At 40.1% G+C, this 25855-nt stretch overlaps 1 protein-coding gene across 1 annotated transcript; it reads left to right on the top strand.

Annotated features, from left to right (window-relative positions):
* The first annotated feature begins 6076 nt into the window (after positions 1-6076).
* LOC142661443 (galanin peptides-like) lies at positions 6077-25835 on the top strand. The gene is made up of 6 exons (XM_075838835.1): positions 6077-6229; positions 15603-15683; positions 16002-16056; positions 18454-18543; positions 25460-25534; positions 25682-25835. The coding sequence occupies exons 2-6, from the start codon at positions 15603-15605 to the stop codon at positions 25738-25740; spliced, it is 360 nt and encodes a 119-aa protein (XP_075694950.1). The 5' UTR covers positions 6077-6229; the 3' UTR covers positions 25741-25835.
* Positions 25836-25855: the final 20 nt, after the last annotated feature.

Here is a 25855-nt window from a genome sequence, read left to right as displayed (position 1 = left end):
GTAGTGCGTAGTTGAGGGACGGGAGACGACGACAGTTGAGAGGAGAAGAAAGAGAGAGACGACGAAGAGTGAATATACTAAATAGGAGAGAGGGATAAGTACAAATAGCAGTATTGGATCAAATATACCAGGAAAGTAAACTACAGGGTGGGTGATTTATATGGATACACCTAAATAAAATGGGAATGGTTGGTGATATTAACTTCCTGTTTGTGGCACATTAGTATATGGGAGGGGGGAAACTTTTCAAGCTGGGTGTTGACCATGGCGGCCATTTTGAAGTCGGACATTTTGTATCCAATTTTAGTTTTTTCAATGGGAAGAGGGTCATGTGACACATCAAACTTATTGAAAATTTCACAAGAAAAACAATGGTGTGCTTGGTTTTAACGTTACTTTATTCTTTCATGAGTTATTTACAAGTTTGGATTGTCAATGCAACCCTCTTCTCCCACTCTTCACACACTGATAGCAACACCGCAGAAGAAATGCTAGCACAGGCTTCCAGTATCCGTAGTTTCAGTTGCTGCACATCTCGTATCTTCACAGCATAGACAATTGCCTTCAGATGACCCCAAAGATAAAAGTCTAAGGGTGTCTGATCGGGAGGCATTTCTTTTACGGTGTTGCTATCAGTGTGTGAAGAGTGGGAGAAGAGGGTTGCATTGACAATCCAACACAATGGGCAGCACTTTGAACACATTTTATAAGTGGTCAGAAACTTGTAAATAACTCATGAAAGAATAAAGTAACGTTAAAACCAAGCACACCATTGTTTTTCTTGTGAAATTCTCGATAAGTTTGATGTGTCACATGACCCTCTTCCCATTGAAAAAACTAAAGTTGGATACAAAATGGCCGACTTCAAAATGGCCACCATGGTCAACACCCAGCTTGAAAAGTTTCCCCCCTCCCATATACTAATGTGCCACAAACAGGAAGTTAATATCACCAACCATTCCCATTTTATTTAGGTGTATCCATATAAATAGCCCACCCTGTATTTATACATACATTACCATAAAATAGTGCCAGGTTGAAGAAAGAAGATACATATCTATATACAATCTATATATAATTATACTCTCCATATTAAAGAATAGTTATAGACATTAGAAAAAACAAAATACAGTGGATATTTTAATGTAAAAGAATTGAAACGATAGTAAAGGATTAAAAAAATATAACCATAAAATCTTCAACTATACAACAACAACAAATATACAAATAACAAAAATACTTTATTGTACAAGTAAATGATATAGGATATTAGTGGCTCTGTTCTATAAAACCTATATTTAAGATAAATTTTAATATCTTCATTTCTATTATCTGCACATAATATTTTGTTTGAATATTATTTTGTTTTCCATAAAAGAAGAAGTTGTTTTATTGAACTGTAAAAAGAAAATTTCATCTGGACAAATAAAGAAAAAGTTGGTTAAAGCAATTGTAGCGTTCATGGCCGCGGGTCGTCGGGTTTACTCACCCCCGGCGGCCGCAGCCATGGATCTGTGAGCGCTGGCTCGCATCTCCTTCGCAGGAGACGCCAGCGCTCACTTCCGCTCCGGTCCCCTGTGTCCCGCAGGGTGTGCGCACACGCTCGTGCCCGGCGTTAAAGGGCCGGCACGCGCGCATGGGAATCATCATCATCATCAACTAGCCCATGATTCCCTGGACCATAAGAAGGGCCCTGCCCCTTTGCTCATTGCCTGAGCATTGTTAGTATTCCCATGTCAGTCTTGCAAATGGTCCCTTAGTGTTATCCTGTTCCTGTTTTATTCCGTGCTCTGCTACCTGTATTCTGTATCCCGTGCTGTGTTCTTGTTCCTGAGCCTGTTAGTGTTAGAGTCGAGTAGTGCTAGTGTTGGAGTCGTGTCCTACTGCACCTGCTGTCATCTGCCACGTCCAGTGTCATCTGCCATGTCCAGAGTCATCTGCCACGTCCAGTGTTATTTGCCACATCTGGTGCAACCTGCTGTCATCCGCCATGTCTGGCGTAACCTGCTGCACCCACCTCCATCCGAGCCTCGGCCACTGACTGGACTATTCAGGTACCCTTGTGTTAGACTTTGTATTTCTTGGGTGCTCTGTTGCTTGGCCAGCTTCCTCCTCGCTACGGCGGTACGGCCTAGTAGGTCCACATACTGTGACAGCAATATTATTCTCGTATTATATTTTACATTTTGGCAAAGTCGGCAGGATGAGCCTTAACTTATCTGAATCTTCTTCAGACTCCTCTAGCAGTATGGCCACCTCACAAGCTCCACAACAGATGTCTCCCTCTTTTCTAGAATTTCAATTGTCTTTCTATTTATTTAAACTATACATCCTGCTACTGGAATTTAATTAGGACAACATTTTTGAGTCAATCTGATTGAACAATTAAATGCCAGATTCTATAGGCTTTAGGCCTGAACCTACAGTTATTGGGAGAAGAGGTCTGAGTTACCTGTGGGCACTGGCGTAGCTATAGGGTTCGCAGCGGTCGCAATTGCGACCGGGCCCCGAAGCCAGGGGGGCCCACGGCCCCCCGCACCACATCAATAAAAAGTTACTATAGTAACTCGGGCCGCGGGCCCCTGTTACTATAGTAACATACTTTACTTACCTTCCTGGTTCCGGATCGCAGCGGAGGTCCTGACGTCAAGCGCTGTGCGCAGCGCATGACGTCACAGCGCTATGCGCCGCGCACAGCATCGAGATGACAGAACTCCCGCCGCGGCCGAAGAGGAAGGTAAGCTTAGCCCTGACTGGCGGCGTCCGACTCCCGGGACCCGCCAATCAGCTGTTTTGAAGGGGCCGCAGCACTCGTACGAGAGCTGCTCCCCTTCATTCCTGTCACTTCATTCCGGTCACACTGTGAATCAGTGTCGGCAATTCACAGTGTGAGCGAGTAGTGAAATGAAGGGGAAGCAGCTCTCATACGTGTCCCACAGACAGTATCACACATGGGCCCTGTATCTAAGCCTAACACACGTGTTACTAATCGTTTTTTGTGTTTTCTTACAGGTTCGGTCGTTGGACTACGTCGGATTCCAGGACTACTTCGATGACAGCTTTTTTTTTTATTATCAATAAAATGGTTAATGAGGGTTGTGTGGGTTTTTTTTTTATTTCAATAAAATATTTTTTCTATTTCTTTGTGTTTTTTTTTAAACTATATTACTACCGCCTTAGTAATGGCCGCCGGCTGATTGGCAGCATCCATTGCTAAGGCAGGGCTTACTAACACTAACCCCCTTTATTACCCCGGTACCCACCGCCACCAGGGGTGCTGGGAAGAGCCGGGTACGATCCAGTACCTGACCATCTGTAGTGATGGTCGGCCACTGGGGTGGCCGCAGGCTGGTATTATCAGGAGGGGAAAGGCCAAAAACTGTGGCCCTTCCTACCCTGGTGATGCTAGGCTGCTGCTGCTTTATTGTATCTGGCTGGTTATGAAAAATGGGGGGAACCCCACGTCATTTAAAAAAATAAAAAATAATTGGAAAGAACGATGTGGGGTCCCCCCCAATTTTCATAACCAGCCCGATACAACACAGCAGCGGCAGGCAGCATTACAAGGGTGGGAAGGGCCACTGTTTTTGGCCTTCCCCAGCCTAATACTACCAGCCTACGGCCACCCCGGTGCCTGCCCGTCACTACAGATGGTCGGGTACTGGTTCGTACCCGGCTCTTCCCAGTACTCCTGGTGGCGGTGGGTACCGGGGTAATAATGGGGGTTAGTGTAGCCTCTGCACCGGCTAACATTAAGCCTCGCCTTAGTAATGGAGGTTGTCAATGAGCCAGCGGCCATTACTAAGGTGGTGATAATAAAGTTTAAAAAGATACAAGCACATAGAAAAAATATTTTATTGAAATAAAAAAACACAACCCTCATTAACCATTTTATTGAGAATAAAAAAAAACGCCGTCATTGAAGTCCTCGAATCCGAAGTCCAACAACCGAACCTGTAAAAAAACACACACACAAAAATAATCAGTAACACATAAAGAAGCAAAATTATTATCTTACCTATCCTGGGTCCAGCGCTGAAGACGCAATGTCAGCGAGCGGAGTCCTGTATCTAATCCTATCATGTGTGATACTGTCTGCTGAGCTGTGTATCTAATCCAATCATGTGTGATACTGTCTGCTGGGCCCTGTATCTAATCCTATCATGTGTGGTACTGTCTGCTGAGCCACTGTATCTAATCCTATCATGTGTGGTACTGTCTGCTGAGCCACTGTATCTAATCCTATCATGTGTGATACTGTCTGCTGGGCCACTGTATCTAATCCTATCATGTGTGATACTGCCTTCTGAGCAACTGTATCTAATCCAATCATGTGTGATACTGTCTGCTGAGCCAATGTATCTAATCCTATCCATAGTTTATAGGGTCGTAGTGCTATAGATATGCTATCTCCTATACACACATATGTATTGGGGCTATTTACCCTGACATTTTAAGCCCTGAGGGTATGTTCACACGGCAGCGTCCGTAACGGCTGAAATTACGGGGCTGTTTTCAGGAGAAAACAGCACCGTAATTTCAGCCGTAATGGCATGTTGAGGCGTCTTTCGCTGCGTCCATTACGGACGTAATTGGAGCTGTTTTTCTATGGAGTCCATGGAAATTGGCTCCATTTACGTCTGAAGAAGTGACAGGCACTTCTTTGACGTGGGCGTCTTTTTTACGCGCCGCCTTTTGACAGCGGCGCGTAAAAAAAAATGACCGTCAGCACAGAACATCGTAAGACCCATTCAAATGAATGGGCAGATGTTTGCCAACGCTTTTGAGCCGCATTTTCGGACGTAATTCAATGCTAAAACGCCCGAATTACGTCCGTAAATAGGGTGTGTGAACCCAGCCTTAGTGATGCCCCCGGCTGCTAGTGCTGCATTGTTGGGTCACTTAGGAGACCCAGCGATGCAGCTGAAAGCTGCGGACCGTCGGCCATGAGAAGTTTGCAGGGGGAGGGGGCCCAGTAAGAATTTTTGCATCGGGGCCCATGAGCCTTTAGCTACGCCCCTGCCTGTGGGTCCTATGGGTATCGTTTTGCATATTAAGGTGAGGACACACATAGCAATGGCCGCATGCAGCTGAAAACCTCGCCCACATGTGCCCACGTGCAGCCATTAACATTTGGTATTAACCCTTTTATGACCAAGGGTCATTGATGCCCCTGTGCCAGGTCAAATTTTCCATTTCTGACATGCACTTGTTTAAACGATAATATCTTTGAAACCGCTTTGAATATCACAACTATTTTTACTTTAGACTTTAAAGGCTTTCATTTTCAAGATTAGCTTAATTAATTCAGTGTTTTTCATTTTTATTATGAGCAGACAAATCACCAAAAATTTAAAAAGCAAAACTTTTTTGTAATTTTTTCTATCTATCTATCTATCTATCTATCTATCTATCTATCTATCTATCTATCTATCTATCTATCTATCTATCTATCTATCTATCTATCTATCTATCTATCTATCTATTATCCATGTATCTATCTTTGACTTGCTCTGGCAGGTTACTGGTTACCACTGAAGACCAAGAATGCCACCGCCAAAGGGGTAATAGTTTCCATAATGTAAATTTTATCTAAAAAAGATAGTCAAATATTTTTCTTTTTTTGTACTTTATTTTCTTTATGTTACCTGTGCTAAAAGGTATCCAACATAAAATTCATTTTACTCCTTGTGGGTACCCATAAAGAGTCAAGAGCACTCTGCCTACTAGGGGCAGCACATCTGTCAAACTTTAATAAGACCGAGATATTAGCTAAAAAAAAATCCTGTTAAGTTGTAAAGAGTAAACAGATAAAAACAAGGGTCCTTGGGGGCAAGCGGGAGAAAAGCAAAACTATGGAGAATGCACCTTTGAATGAAATTTATCGACATAAGCCGGAAGTCAATTATAGGCAATTACGGCTATCAAACTAATTTTCCTGTTGAAAAATAATAGCATTCACCTAATCACAAACCTTTTTGCGTATTTGCCTTTTTATCTCCTCCTTTTCTCCCTCCTCAATAATAATAAAAAATGATCCTTCAGTATATAAATAGCCACTAAGTAGCCAGGATTTTCCAACAGTCAACGGGTGGCTGAGTAACATCAAGCTTGCAATATTCTTGCCACCGCATCGGCAAATAAGATAAATAACGAAAATTTGAAAACAAGACAAAAAGAAAATATTCTTCTCCTTTGATTTCGACTTAAAACAATTTTATAGAGAAAGGTAAGATTTGCAGCATTTCTTGCATGTCATATCATATGCGGCATAATCAGAAATGTATACATTTTCTATTGTTTGATCATCTTTACTAGCAATGAACTACATTATAGAAAGGGTCTCCAACCTACAGTTCTCCAGCTTTTGCGGAACTGCAACTCCCATCCTCCGGATGTCAAGGCATGCTGGGAGTTGTAGCTTTACAACAGCTGGAGAGCCAAAGGTTTGGGGCCACTGGAGGGACGGCACAGGTTTATTCACAGTATATTTTGTGTAGTATCTTTTCACCTGTTGTCGACAAGTCAATGTATATATGGGATAATATCCCCCCTACTGTAAATTATACAAATATTACGGGATGAGTCCATATATACAGATGTACAGGTCGCAGAACTCTCAGATGACTTCAGCTGCTCTTTATAATTTATAGTAGGGGTACTTTATTCCCTATAATAATCACTGCAGCTGCTGCACAGCCTCTTTTAGAGCAATACACGAGGTATGTGTCCACTATTAATTCATTGATATGAAATGCCCTCATCATTCTCAAAAATAAGGTCGGCAGCTGAGGTGTGCGTTATGAGGTCCTGAAGCAACCGGGACACAGAACTGTAAAATACACACCTCAACTGCTGCACAACCTCTTTTTGAAGAGTAAGGGTGAGTTTCCTGTACCCATTGATTAATTGATATAAATGCCCTTATCCTTTTTTTTTTAAAGAAAGTCTGCAGTATTTCAGTTCTGTATTATAATTGTGTGCAGCAGCTTGGACACAGGATTTTATAATACACAATGCAACTGCTGCAGAACCTCTTTTTTCAACAGAGGGAGCACTATATGTCAGTCAATCAGTGGTTAGCACAAGAGAAGGAACTTCCTCCAAAGGGATATGCGGCAAACAGCTTCTGCAGGAAGAGAGAAGCAGCGCCTATTGTATGTGACATCGCTGTACAATTGTTGAAGGGGTATTCCCAGAATGGTCTATTATCACCTATTCACTGGGACCCCCATCAATCTCTAGAATTGGGGTCCTGAATTCCTGTTTCTCCTCATCGCACAACTGCAGTGAGGAGAATTTGATTGGATTGGCAATCGAGCATGCGAGATGCTGTTCTATTCAAAGTCTATGGGACTGACGGAGACAGCTGAGTGCAGCGCTCGGCTGTTTCCATCAGTCCTTCAGACATTGAATGGAGTGGCAGGTGCAAACTTGACCACCGATCCATTAAAGCTCCGCCTCACTGCTCGGGGTACAGTGAGGACTAAAAGGGCGGGTTGGAAACCCAATTCTAGCACACAGTAGGGGTCAGAACGGTGGGGTCCTCCATTGATCAGACACTAAATGTCCATTCTAGGAATAACTCTTTAAGTTCTGACATTAGAATGAAATGATTATAAGTATTATTTTCAGACCTGTCAATGAACACATTTCCATTGACGGTTTTGTATAGCTGATTATGCTGCTTGATAAAACATTTCCACCCAAAATATAGATACAAAACAATCATAGGTAAATATAATTTAGTTGTTCTCTTCTGTCATGTTATTAGAATTCTGTGCAGCCATTTCTTTCTTCTTTCTGGTAAATCTGGGTGACAACCAACATGGCCTCCATTACCACTACCATTGTAGTTGTCAACCAGCATGTCTAAAACATTGAATAGCAAATGTGCCTGGTTGTATTGGAATATACCCCTACAGCTATTCCTATGTATAACAATGTAAATTAGTAGTTCTGAAATCTGGGAAAGCTGGATGACAACTCCTATTGGACTTGTAATGGCCGCTGACACTTTAAGTAAACACCAGTTAAATAAAGAGATTGAACAGTCGCGCAGGGTCACATTATCTGGCTAGATATTTGGGCCTGTGTGGGCTTCTAAAAAGCCTTTCTTAGGAGCACAGGCACTTGTTGTCAATCAGATCAGATTTACACACATTTTTTTACTGGTATAAAATGAACACAGAGCAGAGGGTCCTCCAGAGCATAAATCAAAATGGGATGTCCTTCAGGTACTAGTTCATGCTGCCACGGCAATACTTGTTATTTTCTGCTCTCCCATCACTTGTAGGATTAAAGGGCATCATGGCTGTTGGGCCTGTAATACTTCCTTGCTTGCCGAATTTGCAGTTGCTTGTGAAGACATAAAACCTTCAGAGGTTTACACTCGCCCATGAGGAAGGAGCGCAGAGCCATCTGAGTTGTGGTCTACCCTCTCCACAAACCAGATAGTGGCTATATATGTGCCTTGCTGGTTGAATATGTTGTTACTTGTATAGTGACCTTTGTAATTTGAAGCAAAAATGTATCCCAAATATTTGCACAATTTGGTCACAATCCCTATCAAGATCAAGGGTGTTCACTTTTGTGTTAACACTTTTTAATCCCCTAAAGTTATAGTTCCTCCTGATTCTGTAGATGCTACGTTGTAGGACTACATTCCCAATATACTATACAATATTCTTAGCAATGTCAATGTAAAGAAAATAACACAATGTAATATACTTACTGTTTAAATTCTGCCCCATTCCCGGGCTGAGGTAAACAAAACATGATGGGGGAACACTTTACTGGTGCAGAAAGTTTTTATACTGTAAGCATATTCAATTTTCTTTTTTTTGCTATTTTAGGGTGTGCTGTACCCCTTCAGTCAGACTCGATTTTCAGATCTTCGAGTTTGTAGACAGTCTCCTGTTCAGTGCAATGAGACCTCATTTCATGCACATTACAGTCCTATTATTGCACTGAATCCCAAGGCACCCTTTTATTAATAACATATTCCTCTTTATCGGTCCTTCGTAAGAATTACATACTTTTTGCAGGACAAAAGTAGATACAGTATGTGAACTAGTCCCTGGCAGTGACAACCTTTTTTGGTATCTGAATAATATGACTGTATTATTCCTAGTGCAGAGTCTGAGAGGGTGATGCATAATTCAAAGAATGCCAAAGAGAGAATTTCTGTGTCATGCTCCGCCCCTTCTCAGAACCCTGCACTAGGAATAACACAGTGGATCAGTTTTGCCTGGAGTGTTCTTTTAAAGGGGGTTCCCAGCCAGTAAAAGTGTATGGCCTATCCTGAATTTGGCTAGCCTCTGTATCGATAACTGTCTATATATACTTACATCTATCTTAACTGTCCTAAAAAAAAGCTTTAGAGTTGAGGCTCCAAAGTAAATATCAGTATTGTCCATCCTAATACACAAGAACATATATTGGGCCCCATAGTCAAGCACTCAACCTGGAAAGTTACAGTAATTTATAAAAATGTATGACATTATTATCACATGGAATTTTCAGCTCCAGTGCTTGACTATATAGCCCAATATGTGTTCTTGTGTTTTTGTATAGTAATGGTTGGTTGGGCGTTGAGCACCACAACAAGATCTTCTCAGCAGATTTTAGCTGGGTCATTGGTGCCATCTTGTTGTGTGTTTTTTTTAAATTGTTCCTCATCCCCTTACCCTATGTGATAATATTACTATGTTTATGGAGAGGGGAAGCCCTATGCATACTCATACAACCCATAGGAAATGGGAATCACAGCAACAAAGTCCTTTAAATTCGGGTATCTGCTAGGGGCATGACAAGTTGGTGTATATGAAAATGCACAAGACCATGTGGCTGCATCAATGGCACTTTCGTAAAAAAAAAAAAGTGGATGTGGAGATGTGGTCCTTCTTGGCCAATCAGAGTACAATAGATCCTAGTAATAAATGCCAGCTATTCAAATAAATGGTCAGCCGTGTTATATATGGACTGTTTGGCCCGCAAGAGTTCTTTGCCCTATGCCACCTATCTGCAGTATTTTTTTTATCTGACCCTTCCTCCCTCTAGCCTGTCCACTTTCACTAGGCACCACTTGCTTTTGGTACTATAAGCTTGGAAGACTTTCTGCACAGTAACTTCAAGAGCCAAGAGACACATTTTAACAAAATCGTTTAGCATGTTAAAGAGGATCTGTCACTAGTTTATTAACCCCTTTAGAACTGAGCCTGCTTTGGCCTTGTGGACACAGACGATTTTTTCAAATCTGACATGTATTGCTTTATGTGGTAATAACTTTAGAATGTTTTTACCTATCCAAGCGATTCTGAGATTGTTTTCTCATGGCATATTGTACTTTATGTTAGTGAAAACATTTGGACGATAAATTCAATATTATTTTGTGAAAATTTCCAAATTTTAGAGAAAATTTGCAAAAATTAGCATTTTTCTACATTTTAATGTATCTACTTGTAAAACAGATAGTAATACCAAACATAATAGTTACTATTTAACATTTCCCATATGTCTACATTATGTTTGCATCGTTTTTTTGAACGTTCTTTTATTTTTCTAGGACGTTACAAGCCTTAGAACTTTAGCAGCAATTTCTCACATTTATCAGAACATTTCAAAAGGCTATTTTTTCAGGGACCAGTTCAGTTGTGAAGTGGCTTTGAGCGCCTTATATATTAGAAAGTCCGCATAAATCACCCGATTTTGAAAACTGCAACCCTCAAAGCAGAATACGGAAAGTATTTGAACCCTTTAGGCGTTTCAAAGGAATTAAAGCAAAGTAGAGGTGAAATTTACAAATTACATTTCTTTTGCCGAAATTCATTTGTAACACATTTTTTTCTGTAACCCAGAAGGTTTTACCAGAGAAACGCAACTCAATATTTAATGCCCAGATTCTACAGTTTTTAGAAATATCCCATATGTGGCCATAGTGTGGTCATGGAATGAAGCACCGATCTGAGAAGCAAAGCAGCACCTAGTGGATTTTCCTTTTTTTAGGAATATATTTAAGGCACTATGTCCAGTTTGAAGAGGTCTTGTGGTGCCTAAACATTCATAACCCCCCAAAAGTGTCCCCATTTTGGAATCTATACCCCTCAAGGAATTTTACTAGTGGTATAGTTAGCATTTTGACCCCACAGTTTTATTGCAGAATATAGTGGAATTAGTCTGTGAAGATGAATATCTACTTTTTTTCTGCTAAAACAGAATTTTTTAATTTTTACAAGGAATAAAGGAGGAAAAAGCCCCCCAACATTTGTAAAGCAATTTCTCCCGATTACGGCAATACCCCATATGTGGTCATAAACTGATGTTTGGACCCACGGCAGGGCTCAGGACGGAAGGAGCGCCTTTTGGATTCTGGAACACAGATTTTTCTGGAATAGTTTTCGGCGCCATGTCGGGTTTGCAATGCCCCGGAGGGACCAAAACAGTGGACACGCCCCAAAATTGACCCCATTTTGGAAACTCATTGTGGGGTCGCCGATGTGCTAGAAACCCCTAAAATGCGGCGATCTAAACCGATCGCCGCATATAAGGGGTTAATTGCCTAAGTCAGCGGCAAAGGATCACTGGCCGGCAAGAGTCGAGTGTCAGCTGTCGCTGACAGCTGATCTCCCGGTTCCCGGTGCACACTGTCGCCGACAGTGTGCACCGGGAACGACTCAGTAACTAGAAGTAACCTCCCTGCAGGAAGTAACCTCCCGCGATGACGTATAGTTACAGAGTCGTGCAGGTAGGGTTCTGAGGATACCCCCCTCTCGCTTTCTTCACACCAGGACTTCACACCATTGGATTTTATCAAATTGGACTATTAAACTTGGAAATCGTTTCCATTTTACTCCATCAAGCGCTGGATTCTACCACCCCCCTTCTCTCGTGCAGGTAGGGGTTAAGGACCTATCTCCTAACTAATCTAATAAGCGCTATGATGCTGATAACTACAGTGTGATTTTTTTTTTCAAAAACTTTTATTATTTGCAAAGTTATGAGCATTTTTCTTAATATACTAATTTATATTCTTGCCAAATGGGAGGTTACTCTTTCTTTTCACTCTGGGTGGTGTAATGTTTTCTGTATGATGCTGTCCAATCAGCATTCCGCTTCTCCCCCTTCCCTGCCCAGCAACACAGTGTTATTATATAGTATACAGCTTCTATTCCCTACTGGGTTTTCAACTGGTGATATCTCCGGTTGTTTTACAGCTAGAACTGCAATCCTGGTGTCATATGAAGGATTAGAATCTCCTTTTTCATATGACACCAGAACCCTAGATATGGCTGTTTTAAGTGATCCCCTTCCCTCCAGTCAGATTCTCCCATACTGCTTGAAGCAGCTTCATGCTGATAGGACAGTGTCAGAGGCTGGAGGTAGCTCCACCCCAGGAGAATCGCTGCTGTTGACGCCCATTTGTCAAGTATAGGCTCATTTGCATATTTAGAAAAAAAGCTCATAACTTTTAAAATAATAAACCTTTTGAGACACAATTGTCACTAGCATTATCAGTGTGACAGCACCTATTAGATTAGCTAGGAGATTGGGCATTACTAAACTATCGACAGATCCACTTTAAGTACTGAATATTGTCAACAATTGTCTATAAGACCTCCCCTGCTATATGCTGAATCATATAGCAAAGCAGGTCACAAACCAAGATCCATGTGCTGTTCAAGATTCTTATAATAGCAAAATAGACTGTTGTATAAAGTTACTACATTATTAAATTACTAAAATTAGGAGAAATCCAATATATTCAACTAATATTAAGGTTGTTTAACTAAAGGTGTAACTTACACCACTGGACAAATACAGATGTCTACATACATTAATGTTTTACAATTAAGATGACTGTGATGTACAGGAACATGTGTTACTGTAACATGACCTTTGATCAAATCGTTTTTATTGAAGTTTTTATCAGTAATAATACAGTACAAAACGTTGTTCAAAACACATCCCCTTCCTCCCCTCAAACCCATAAAGTGAAGAGTAGGCAAGTGTAAAGGTATAAATACCCTACGTCACACACTTACAGCAAAAACATATAGTTCGCATAGTATCCGCATAAGAATAACAGGCAGGGAGAGAGAAAATAAGAACTAAAGCTAAACATCAATCTGGATCAATGAAAAGTAGAATAACACTATTACAGAATTAGGACGAAGGTGCAATGATGTAGTTGTGTAGCATGACCCTTAGTTTCAGAGCAGAGCTGTCAATCACATTGGAATCCCACCCACATTGAGCTGCTCTACATTGTAAACAATGGAGATATATATTTATATTTTTTGGATTGTTTTGACCTTAGATGCCTGGTTGTTCACGTTTTATTAAATTCAACATGTCTCTAAATATGTTGAACTCATCATAAATATAATGAAGAGCTGAAGTGGATATCTCCTATGTTTAATTTCTCTACATATAACATTGCAGTAACATATTACAGTGATCTATTACAAGGGTTGAAGAAGATACAGTGAACTAGAATATAAGTGTGCTTTAATGAAGCATATTACCTCTAAGTGACTGGTTACTCAATAGAAGCAATTTACTTGAAGATACTAAATAACAAATGTATATGACAGTCACAGTGACACGTTATTTGCAGCCTTATTGTGTAATGAATGAGCACAGATACATTTATCTCCTGTACAATTATCACCTGTATTGGTAGAGGGAAGAACAGTAAGTAGAGTAGGCAAACTCTGTGTTTTGGAATAAGGTTATATATACAAGACTTATTTAAAAATGTCAACTTTAAGAAACATTTTGTTTTATTTTTCATCTAAATAGGTTCAAATAGGTTTTCATCTAAAATCTCCAGGACAGCCATTGCATTAAATTACATAATTCTGACTGCCTTCAGCTGCCTCTAGGGGGAGCCTATGAGCTTACTGCATACCCTTTTATTGTTAAGTTTAATGCTTAACCCCTTGTGACAGACACTTACAGGGCACAGTGCCTAATGGCTTAGGGATTAATCTGATTTTGGTTGTTTAACCCGTTAGATGCAACCCTTAATCGCGACCAAAGCATCTTCAGTGCTTAGACTGAGGGAGGGGGCTCCCGGTGAAGAATGGATTGCCATGGTAAAGATCCCTAACAACGCCCCCAAGCCTGAAATGGTTATATAACAATTAGGCTCTGCAATGTATTATATTAGGGATCAAACAATGTTAGGCTGAAGTTCCTTAGTGGCAATTAATCAATATCAATAACTTAAAAGTAATTCAAAATGGTGCCACTAAAAAAATAAAAGCTCATCCTTCAAAAAACAAGTCCCCATATAGCTATGCCAATGGGAAAAATAAAATTGTTATGAATCTCAGAATGTGTCGATGCAAAAATAAAGAAAAAAATCTCTAAAAGTGTCTTTAAGGCCCAAAAAGTGTGCCTTAAAGGGGTTAAACAGTGTGCAGTAAGCTCCGTCTAGTGGTGGCTGAGGTCAGTTTGAATTTTGTCAATCAAAATCTATGTCTATGCAGGGGATTTGAAACGTTGACCGCTATAAAATATATTAAGAAATTAATCAGCACAGAATGTTGTACTAAAAGAATATTTTATTAAAAGGTGGACAGTCACTTTAAATCAATAGATATGCTAGAAAGTCATGACCCCAGTCAAGTCAGATCCCCAGTATTGGGCTGCCTAAGCTTGGTGCCATAACCACACATCCTGCAGACCGCATTCATGCCAGATGGTCATGAGAGACTTGGTGTGTGACTAGAAGTCCGATCAAACTGATACTGACTGTCTGGATTTTAGCTATCGTCCACAAGTGACACCAGGGAGGTCATAACATTATTGGAACCTGGTACCACGGTCAAAACCTTATAACTGGCGGTGAACACTAAAGTAAGGGCCATACCACTAGGTCCTAATTTTATATGAAAATTCAAGGTTTAGTTGAAATTTTCATGAAATAAAACATTACAAACGTTTCTCAATATAAGGTCCACTTTGCCTCCGTTAACTTTCTGCCAAGCCTTACAAGATTACAATATGGTGGGAGCTGCTAAGAACATTGTGAGAGGAGTAGTTTGTAAAGTGCAGATACAGCATGTGATGGGAGTGAGGAAGAGAGACATGTGTTCAAAATCTATTAGTGTGCGGTGGAGGAGCCTGTGTGTCGCCTGGTCGTGGTGTAAAAATGTTGTAGTAGGTTGTATTTGAAGAGGAGGCGAGAAAATGGGATGCAAACTGGGATGATTGAGGTGAGCGGGAGTAAGGAGGAGTTAGAGAGGACATGGGAAAATGTAGTGAAGTGTAGTAGAGACTCATGCTGAGCCTGATGGGAAGGCAGGATTAATAGGTCCTTATTTTAGTAGGTTCTTTCTCCATTAATATTCTGTGTGGTTCAGTACAACATGTCATTTTTGAAAGTGGCTCGTATCCCACAAAAGGTGAGGGAGTATTATAGATAATAATGTGAACAGTTGCATACAGTTAGATGGTGTAATTGACTGTAAAGATAGTCCAACAAATGTTGGCCGTGAACATTAGAGTTATTGGACGTAAACTGTTTACACTTGCTAATAATGTATCTAAATCATCAGAAAGTGCCTATCTCTCATGATCTTTTCACTTTCTAGATGCGTGTTTCTCAGGCTCTGCTGTGTGTTTCTTTTCTCCTCTGCGGCCTGGCAGCTGAATGTTTCGGCTATGCTATAATGGTAAGAAAACAATAACTACGTTGTAATTCTTAGCAGTAAGTACTTTCTAAATTTAGGAAATGTATTCCTAAATTTCCAAGAGGAATAATAGAGGAACGGTACAATGCAGAGTTCGAAGTAAAGATGCTTCAAAATAGTTATTTAATGGAGAAATCAAGTATTTACTAAAACAGACATGTCAGGAGACCTGACAGATCCTCTTTCAGTATTGTTTCGAGTTTTAATGGTATCTATAAATTGTTTGTTATATATCGTTTTTTCGTTGTTTATTATATTCCTTTTTATTTTTTTCTTCTTTATTTAATTAATATGTTTTAGCCAAAAGATAAGAGAGGATGGACTCTGAACAGTGCAGGTTACCTTCTTGGACCTCGTAAGTATTATCATGCCATGTATTGGGATCTGTCTAGTTTTACTCTAAAAATAACACAGCAATTATACTATGAAAAACAGGAGCAGTTATGTGGGGACTGGACTTAAATAAAACAAGTACAATTCAGTAATTGAAGGGGATATCGGAGCTGATAAATGAATGTGGAAATACTCTGGATTTAGATAAAAATATTAGACATTTTGTATAAATTGAGGATGTGCAGCAGGGGCTGAGACTCTCCTGGGCACTCAGATTAGATCAAGTGATGTCATCGTTTACAGATATTGAGTTAAAGTAGTACTCCTATCATAGTAAGCGATGGGATAGGGCTAGCATATGCCATTACTTATTGATTGGCACCCTACTGATCAAAATGTTGTGGCATATCCTAGTGATATGTCATAACAGTCTAAGGCCTCGTGCACACTTACATCACCGATTTCACGGCCGCTTTTGACGGGTCCGTGAACCCGTTTTAGCGGCCGTGTGGTTTCCGTGTGCACTCCGTGTTTCCGTTTCCGTGCGCCGAGCATGGTACTGTCCAGGGTGCTGAAAGAGTTAATGGGCTGCACTGATCGGCGGTAACTCTTTCAGCAACCTAGACAGTACCATGCTCGGTGCGCGGAAAATAAAATTTTAATGTAATAAAAAAAAGTTCATACTTACATTCCTCCTGTCCGGCCTCCAGCGATGACGTTCAATCCATGTCGCCGCTGCAGCCAATCACAAGCTGTAGGGGCGGTCACGCACGTCAGGATGACGTCAGAAGGCCGGCCTCCAGGGATGACGCTTCATCCCACGTGACCGCCTCTGCAGCCAATCACAGGCTGCAGCGGCCTCTGCAGCCAATCACAGGCTGCCGCGTCACAAAAGAAGGTCGGACTGGAGGAAGAAGAGGGACTCGTCACCAAGACAACGACCGGGTACGTATGAAATCCTTTTTATTTTATTTTTAATCAGCAGCCACTTTTCTCTATCAGTTATTGATAGAGACAAGTGGCTGCCGATTAGTGTAATATTTTTATAATGTTTTTCTGCCCGCCCGGCGGTTGCTAGGCAACGGCTCCGTCACACACGGACGGCACACGGACGGCACACGGATGCCTTCCGTGTGCCTTCAGTTTTTTTGACGGCCCCATTGACTTGCATGGGCCTCACGTTAACGGATTCTCTGACCAAAGTAGGACATGCTCTACTTTGGATCGGAACGGAGCAACGGGGCCGTCAAAAAAACTGAAGTGTGCATGGCCCCATTGAAATTAATGGGTCAGTGTGCTAGCCGTAAGAAAAACGGCTAGCACACTGAAAAAAAACACTGAAGTGTGCACGAGGCCTTAGATTGCAATACCCCTTTAATTTAGAGGTAGAGGTGTCTGGCAGTTGCATATCTCCCTCTTCTTACTAAAAAAAAACAACAATATGCACGCTTAAAGGGGTTATCCCATCATTGAAGAAGTAAAAAATGAAACTCATAATTTTAAATTGAACTTATTAAAAATGTATTGTATTTGTTCTTGTGATGTAGCATTTCCTCATCCCCGGGTGTTTATTAGGTATGTCAATATGCATGTCCATCGAGGGATGCTTCTGCTGGTGGACACGCATGCACATTTATATAGAAGTTTTTGGTCAGGTCTACAGGGAAAGGCGCATTGATACCTTTACTGTATCAAAGAGGAAGCTGAGTGTGCGCAATAGCATGCTATTACACTGTCAGCTGGAAAAGAGAACGCTTGTAATGTGTAAGCGGCAGGGCAGTCTCTTCTCCTGTCAATACCAAGTTGGTGGGTTGCACACAAGCTCTAAGCAGATTTAAAAGTTTGTATCGAAATTAAAAAAAAGCTTCAGATTTTTTTCCAAAACAGCACATTTCTTGTCCTTGGGCTATGACCAGCTTAGTCCCATTCTATCTGATATACCAGACAATCCTGGACCAGAAATGTGCTCTTTCGGAAAAAAAGCAGACCCTTTCTTCTAATCTCATACATTCTCTTTAAGGTGGCCATCGATCTAAATCGTCAGAATAGGTGTTATCCCTGACAACCGAAATATAAATATAAAAGCAGTGACTGGCTGCTAAAGGAAACACCGGCAGTTCTTGTCTGCATAAATGAGGTTCAATGTCTATGGGCCCCCAAAAAATTTGATTCTTGGCAGATCTGAAATTGTTGTAATGTCTATTGCCACCTTTATTATTATTATTATTATTATTATTATTATTATTATTATTATTATTATTATTATTATGTATTTCCATATACTGCCCGATAATAAACTAAAGAAATGTATATAATATATGGTTAGTTAGGAATCTGTGTACAAGCTTCTGAGACAGTACAGAAAGGGATGTCCATATTGTAAGCATTTCCAATTACTAAACGTCTTTTGTGTGGCCAGATGCTCATCGAACACTGAACGATAAAGGAGAAATGGCCGGAAAAAGGGAGATAGTGGATGAATTGTTCAAATCTGGAAGAGATATATTTGGTAAGAACCATGTCTGACTGAATGAGCTGTGACAGGGATATAGGTACCAGCGGCATTTGGTTCTTTGTAGGTAGTAACCTAGGAGTAGTCATCAGGCTTTTCATCCATGCCCAGTAACACTGACTCTTTTGAGATCCTTCTGTATTGGAATGAAAACTCTTTTTTACAGCTTAGGTTCGGCCAAAGTGCAGTACCGTGGCGAACTAAAACCTCTATGGTATGCACTTTTACCGCACACTGTTCCGGTTTCTGGCTGTACCGCAGTCGCTGCATGTGGCCTCTTCCTTAATGCAAATTTATACCAGGACTAGAATAAACACCTCTATGTGCCGTAGACTGGATAATCCACACACAGAACAAGTATTGGTATTCTGCTTTGTGACGATAATATTCATTTATCATAAATAAAATTTTCCCAATGATTTATAAGTAAAGTTTTATGACTGTTTATAATATCTATCTATCTATCTATCTATCTATCTATCTATCTATCTATCTATCTATCTATCTATCTATCTATCTATCTATCTATCTATCTATCTATCTATCTATCTCTATCTATCTATCTATCTATCTATCTATCTATCTATCTATCTATCTATCTATCTATCTATCTATCTATCTATCTATCTATCTATCTATCTATCTAATGCAAAAAATAGGCAGCACTTCGTTGTTTTAGGTGAAAAAAAGTGGGTACTTTATTGTCCCATGTGCAACGGTTCAGCTCCTTCTCCTGGAGCCTTTCTCAAGCTACCCACTTTTTTTCACCTAAAACAACGGAGAGCTGCCTATTTTTTGCATTGTATACAATTGGGATCTTGGTCTGCTCCCTTGGACTTGCACCCACACTATACCGGTGCTGCTGGATCCATTTGTTTATCTATCTATCTATCTATCTATCTATCTATCTATCTATCTATCTATCTATCTATCTATCTATCTATCTATCTATCTATCTTTCTGTCTATCAAGGGGTGAGATTAAAATTTTTAACAACAGGTGCCCTGTTTTGTGGTCAAAAACATACGTGCCGGGGGGGGTGGGGGGGTTGCGGTGTTTCGCGTTGTATCGCGCCATGGAAAATTATTCTAATAATAAAATAATTCAATTACGGTATTCCAAATACACCCTATATTAACCCCTTAAGGACGCAGCCTAGTTTGGGCCTTAAGGCTCAGAGCCCATTTTTCAAATCTGACATATTTCACTTTATGTGGTAATAACGTCGGAATGCTTAAACCTATCCAAGCGATTCCGAGATTGTTTTCTCGTGACACTTTGGGCTTCATGTTCGTGGTAAAATTTGGTCGATATATTCAGTCTTTATTTGAGAAAAATTGCAAAATTTAGAGAAAATTTAGAAAAAATTGCATTTTTCAGAATTTAAATGCATCTGCTTGAAAAACAGACGGTTATACCACCCACAATAGTCACTAGTTCACATTTCCCATATGTCTACTTTAGATTGGCATCATTTTTTGAACATTCTTTTATTTTTCTTGGACGTTACAAGGCTTAGAACATAAACAGCAATTTCTCATATTTTTAAGAAAATTTCAAAAGCCTTTTTTTTAAGGTACCTGTTCAGTTCTGAAGTGGCTTTGAGGGGCCTATGTATTAGAAACCCCCATAAAGCACCCCATTTTAAAAACTAGACCCCTCAAAGTATTCAAAACAGCATTTAGAAAGTTTTTTTAACCCTTCAGGCATTTCACAGGAATTAAAGCAAAGTGGAGGTGAAATTTGCAAATTTCGTTTTTATTTCTGAATTTCAATTTTATTCTATTTTTTTTCTGTAACAAAGAAGGTTTTACCAGAGAAACACAACTAAATATGCATTGTCCAGATTCTTCAGTTTTTAGAAATGTCCCACATGTGGCTCTAGTGCGCTCGTGGACTAAAACACAAGCCCCAGAAGCAAAGAAGCACCTAGTGCATTTTGGTGGTGCTTTTTTATTAGCATATATTTTAGGCAGCATGCCAGGTTTGGAGAGGTGTTGAGGTGCCAAAACAGTAGGAATCCCCCAAAACTGACCCCATTTTGGAAACTGCACCCCTCAAGGAATTAATTTATGGTTATTGTTACCATTTTGACCCCGTAGTTTTTTCACAGCGCGTATTTGAATTGGGCTGTGAAATTAAAAGAATGACAATTTTTCCAATAAGATGTCATTTTTGATCAGAATTTCTTATTTTCACAGGGAACAAAATGCCCCATTTTGTTGCCCAATTTGTCCTGAGTGCGGCAATACCCCATTTGTGGTGATAAACTGCTGTTTGGGCCCATGGGAGGCCTCAGAAGGAAAGGAGCGCAATGCGTTTGTTGGAGTCCAGATTTTGCTGGATTGGTTTTCGGGTGCCATGTCGCATTTGCAGAGCCTCAGAGGTATCAAAGCAATGGAAACCCACCAAAAGTGACCCCATTTTGGAAACAAAACCCCTCAAGGAATTTATTTATGGGTGTTGTGACCATTTAGACCCCACAGTTTTTTCACAGAACTTATTTGAATTGGGCTGTGAATTTAAAAAAAAAAACTTTTTTCCAATAAGATGTAGTTTTGGCTCAAAATGTCTTATTTTCACAACGAATAAAATACCCCATTTTGTTGCCAAATTTGTCCTGAGTGCGGCAATACCCTATTTGTGGCCATAAACTGCCGTTTGGGCCCATGGGAGGTATTAGAAGGAAAGGAGCGCTATGTGTTCTTTGGAGCACAGATTTTGCTGGATTGGTTTTCGGGTGCCATGTCGCATTTGCAGAGCCCCAAAGGTACCTTTGGCGTTTCACAGGAATTTAGAGCAAAGTAGAGTAAATTTAATTTATTAGGCACCATGTCCGGTTTGAAGAGGTCTTGTGGTGCTAAAACAGTGGAAACCCCCCAAAAGTGACCCCTTTTTGGAAACTAGAGACCTTGAGGAATCCATTGTAGTTTTCTTGGGGTGCATGCGACTTTTTGATCAGTTTTTATTCTAATTTTAGGTGGCGTGGTGACTAAAAAAACAGCAATTTTACTAATGTTTTTTATCAAAAAATTTTTACAGCGTTCACCGTGCGCTATAAATGACATATTCACTTTATTCTGCGGGGCGATACGATTACGGCGATACCAGATGTTTATAGTTTTTTTTTATGTCTTATGGCGTTTGCACAATAAAATACATTTTGTAAAATATAATTTATTTTTTGTGTTACCTTATTCTAAGAGCCATAACTGTTTTATTTTTCCATCAGGAAAGTCGTGCGAGGACTTATTTTTTGCGTAACGAACTGTAGTTTCGATCAGTACCATTTTTAGGTACATGCGACTTTTTGATCTCTTTTTATTCCATTTTTTGGGAGGTGAAGTGACCAAACAATTGTGATTGTGGTACAGTTTATTATTATTTTCTCTTACGGCGTTCACCGCGCGGGATAAATAACGACATCGTTTTGTAGTTCAGGACGTTACGGACGTGGCGATACCAATTATGTATAGTTCATTTGTTTATTTATATATTTTTATTAATTATAAAGAACTGATAAGGGAAAAAGGGGGACTTTTACTTTTATTACTTTTAAATCTTTTATTTTCTTATTTTTACACAACTTTTTTTTACTTTTTCACACTTTTTTTACTTTGTCCCACTAGGGGACATGAGGGCAGGAGGCTCTGATCGCTATTCTAATACACTGCACTACATGCGTAGTGCAGTGTATTAGAGCTGTCAGCTGTTCGCTGACAGCAAGCATAGTGGGTCCTGACTTTGTCGGGACCCACTAGGCTTCCGTCTATGGCATAGCCAGAGTCCATTGTTGGGATTCTGGTTGCCATAGTAGCCATCGCGGCCCGCTATCGTGTAGCAGGCCGGCGATGGCAGCTTAACCCCTAAGAAGCCGCGATCGCTATTGAACGCGGCTTCTAAGGGGTTAATCGGCGGGGACCACCGCGATCGGTCCCTGCACACTAAGCTGTGATAGCCTGCTGTCGGAAACAGCAGGTATCACAGCTCAAACACGCGCCGGGATTAAATGGCGCCGTGTTTACTCAGGTCAGTAATAGTACTGACCTGAGCACGAACGTTCTACTTAGCAGGACGTACTATTACTGACCTGAGCGCGAAGGGGTTAAAGTGGACTCTAAATAAGGAAATTCCCTGTCCAGAATGTTTTAGTGTGAATTTCGACACTATGTATATAATTACATAAGCGTGCATACCTACCTACCCACACATTATATTTCACTCACCCATTATGTACAGACCTATGTGCGCACATTCAATATCCTTAGCGTGCTCAGCCCATTTAGTTACACTGTACACTGTCAGAAGGGTGGAAGACAATGCTGCGTGTGCAGTAAGCCACGACAAATCTCACGGCTAATGGACAGATATGGTACCAGGACCAAGCTAAGTACATAAATACAACACCAGAAGCAAGCTCAGTACATAAATACTGCACCAGAACAAGCTCAGTACATAAATACAGCACCAGCTTGGTTCTGGTGCTGTATTTATGTACTGAGCTTAGTTCTGCTGCTGTATATATGTACTGAGCTTGCTTCTGGTGCTGTGTTTATGTACTGAGCTCGGTTGGTATTATGTATTTATTTACTGAGCTTGGTTGGTATAATGTATTTATGTATTGAGCTTTGTTCTAGTGCTGTATATATGTAGTGAGATTGTTCTGATGCTGTATATATGTACTGAGCTTTGTTCTGGTGCTGTATTTATTTACTGATCTTAGTTCTGATGCTATATATATGTACTGAGCTTTATTTTGGTATTGTATTTATGTACTGAGCTTTGTTGTGGTGCTGTATATATGTACTGAGCTTGCTTATCGTGCTGTATATATGTACTGAGCTTGGTTCTGGTGCTGTATATATGTACTGAGCTTGGTTTTGGTATTGTATTTATGTACTGAGCTTTGTTGTGGTGCTCTATATATGTACTAAGCTTTGTTGTGGTGCTGTATATATGTACCGAGCTCTGTTCTGGTGCTGTATTTATATTCTGAGCTTGGTTCTGGCGTTGTATATATGTTCTGAGATTTTCTTTGGTGTATATATGTATTGAGCTTGGTTGTTGTGATGTATATAACTCCAGAACCAAGCTCAGTACATATAGAAAAAAATGTAGGAGGGTTCCTCCAGCTCACCTATCTTGCAGATATGCTGAGTCACTCTAGCACGGATCCCCATGTCGGCACACGTGTAGACATAGGAAGAAACAAGAAATTGGATCCAGCGAGGAGACTGTATGATTCTGTTAAAATGTAGGAATCTTCTTCCAAGTTTTAATGAGATAAAGGATAAAACAAGTGCAGTGAATGTGAAGAAATTTCCCAAGTAAGCAATGGAGGGATAAACAGCAAATGTAGTGGTGCCTACGCGTTTCTGACGCTGACTGCGTCCTTAGTCATTGCTTACTTGGGAAATTTCTTCACATTCACTGCACTTGTTTTATCCTTTATCTCATTAAAACTTGGAAGAAGATTCCTACATTTTAACAGAATCATACAGTCTCCTCGCTGGATCCAATTTCTTGTTTCTTCCTCAGTACATATATACAGCACCAGAACCAAGCTCAGTACATAGATACAGTACAAGCACAAATACAGCTCAGTACAGAGACCATTTGCAAATTCAGTTTAACCCCTGCCATATAAGTTTGTACTGCAAAAAACTACAGCTCCCAGTATAGACAGAACAATGATAAGGATATCCTGGGAGTTGCTGTTTCACAAAAAAAGAACAATACACCCATCATCTCGCTGCAGATCATACAGTGACTACAGTACTGATCAGTCACATAGAGAATAAACGTTTACATTTAGTAACTCACTGGTGAAGACTTTTTAGATTGGAGTTTTTGTTTTTCTCTTTTCTTTTCCATCTGGTCCAGACCTCTACGATGACTTCTCCTGGCCACAACCCATTTCTGCAGAGTTTGCTGCTCAGATGTCTTTGGCTCCTCACTTTTATAAAATTTCCGCACCTATAAATGAAGAGAAAATTCTCATGTTGCCACACTTTATGCTCTTAAAGATAATAGTATCATATAATTTGCCCCTGAATATAATGGTGCTACATGCTGTGCTCCTGAATATAATAGTACCATACACTGTGCCCCTGAATATAATAGTACCATACACTGTGCCCCCGAATTTAATAGTACCATACACTGTGCTCCTAACCATAATATTATCATACACTGTGCTCCTGAATATAATAGAGCTACATGCTGTGGTCCTGAATATAATAGTACCTTACACTGTGCCCCTGAATATAATAGTACCATACACTGTGCTCCTAAATATAATAGTATCATACACTGTGCCCCTGAATTTAATAGTGCTACACACTGCTCCTGAGTATAATAGTACCAAACACTGTGCCATGAATAAAATTGTGGTAAATGCTGTAAAGTAATGCACCACACACACACACACACACACACACACACACACACACACACACACACACACACACACACACACACACACACACACACACACACACACACACACACACAGTTCCCCTTGTAGATAGTGCTCCTCATAGTGCCCCCTCTAGATAGTGCCCCTCATAGAGCCCCCTATAGATAGTGTTCCTCATAGAGTCCTCTTAGATACTGCTTCTCCTATCTATCTATCTATCTATCTATCTATCTATCTATCTATCTATCTATCTATCTATCTATCTATCTATCTATCTATCTATCTATCTATCTATCTATCTATCTATCTATCTAATCTGTCTGTATGTCTATCTATCTCTATCTATCTCCTATATCTATTTATTTATCTATCTTTTTTTTTTTTTCCTAGTTAGTATATGTTTTATTTTGACTAGAATTGGTATTTGAGCCTAGATATAATATGTGAGCAGCCCTTGTGTCTTGAATTGAAGTATATGTTGTATTATTTCTATAGGTACGCAGCAGCATTCATTTGATGATAGCACAGAACAAACTGTCCTTGAGTTTCTTGCATATCTACGTCTCAAAGGTACAGTAATGATAAAAGTGTCATCCCTGGATTACGTGCATTTGCTGCATCTTTATTGAATGAAGTGATTGTTTTGCTTTAGTACAATCCTGGTCTATAACCTATTATTCAATATTATTGTATTACTTCTTTTTCTTTTGGTTGCAGAAATCGGAGCACTGGACCATTTGTCTTTGTCCATCTCAGATGAGTCTACGCAGACTTAATGCCGGACAACATTCCTGTTCTCTCAATGTTCATATAGATATCATTGTTACAACATTTCGATTGTAATTTAAATTTAGATCAGAAAAGAATGAAAATAAAGAAAATTTAAAATTG

The sequence above is a fragment of the Rhinoderma darwinii genome, chromosome 10 (genome assembly GCF_050947455.1).
Source record: "Rhinoderma darwinii isolate aRhiDar2 chromosome 10, aRhiDar2.hap1, whole genome shotgun sequence".
In the NCBI taxonomy this organism is placed as follows: Eukaryota; Metazoa; Chordata; class Amphibia; order Anura; family Rhinodermatidae; genus Rhinoderma; species Rhinoderma darwinii.
Note: the sequence above shows the minus strand (reverse complement) of the source record. Positions and strands in the feature narration are given on the sequence as shown.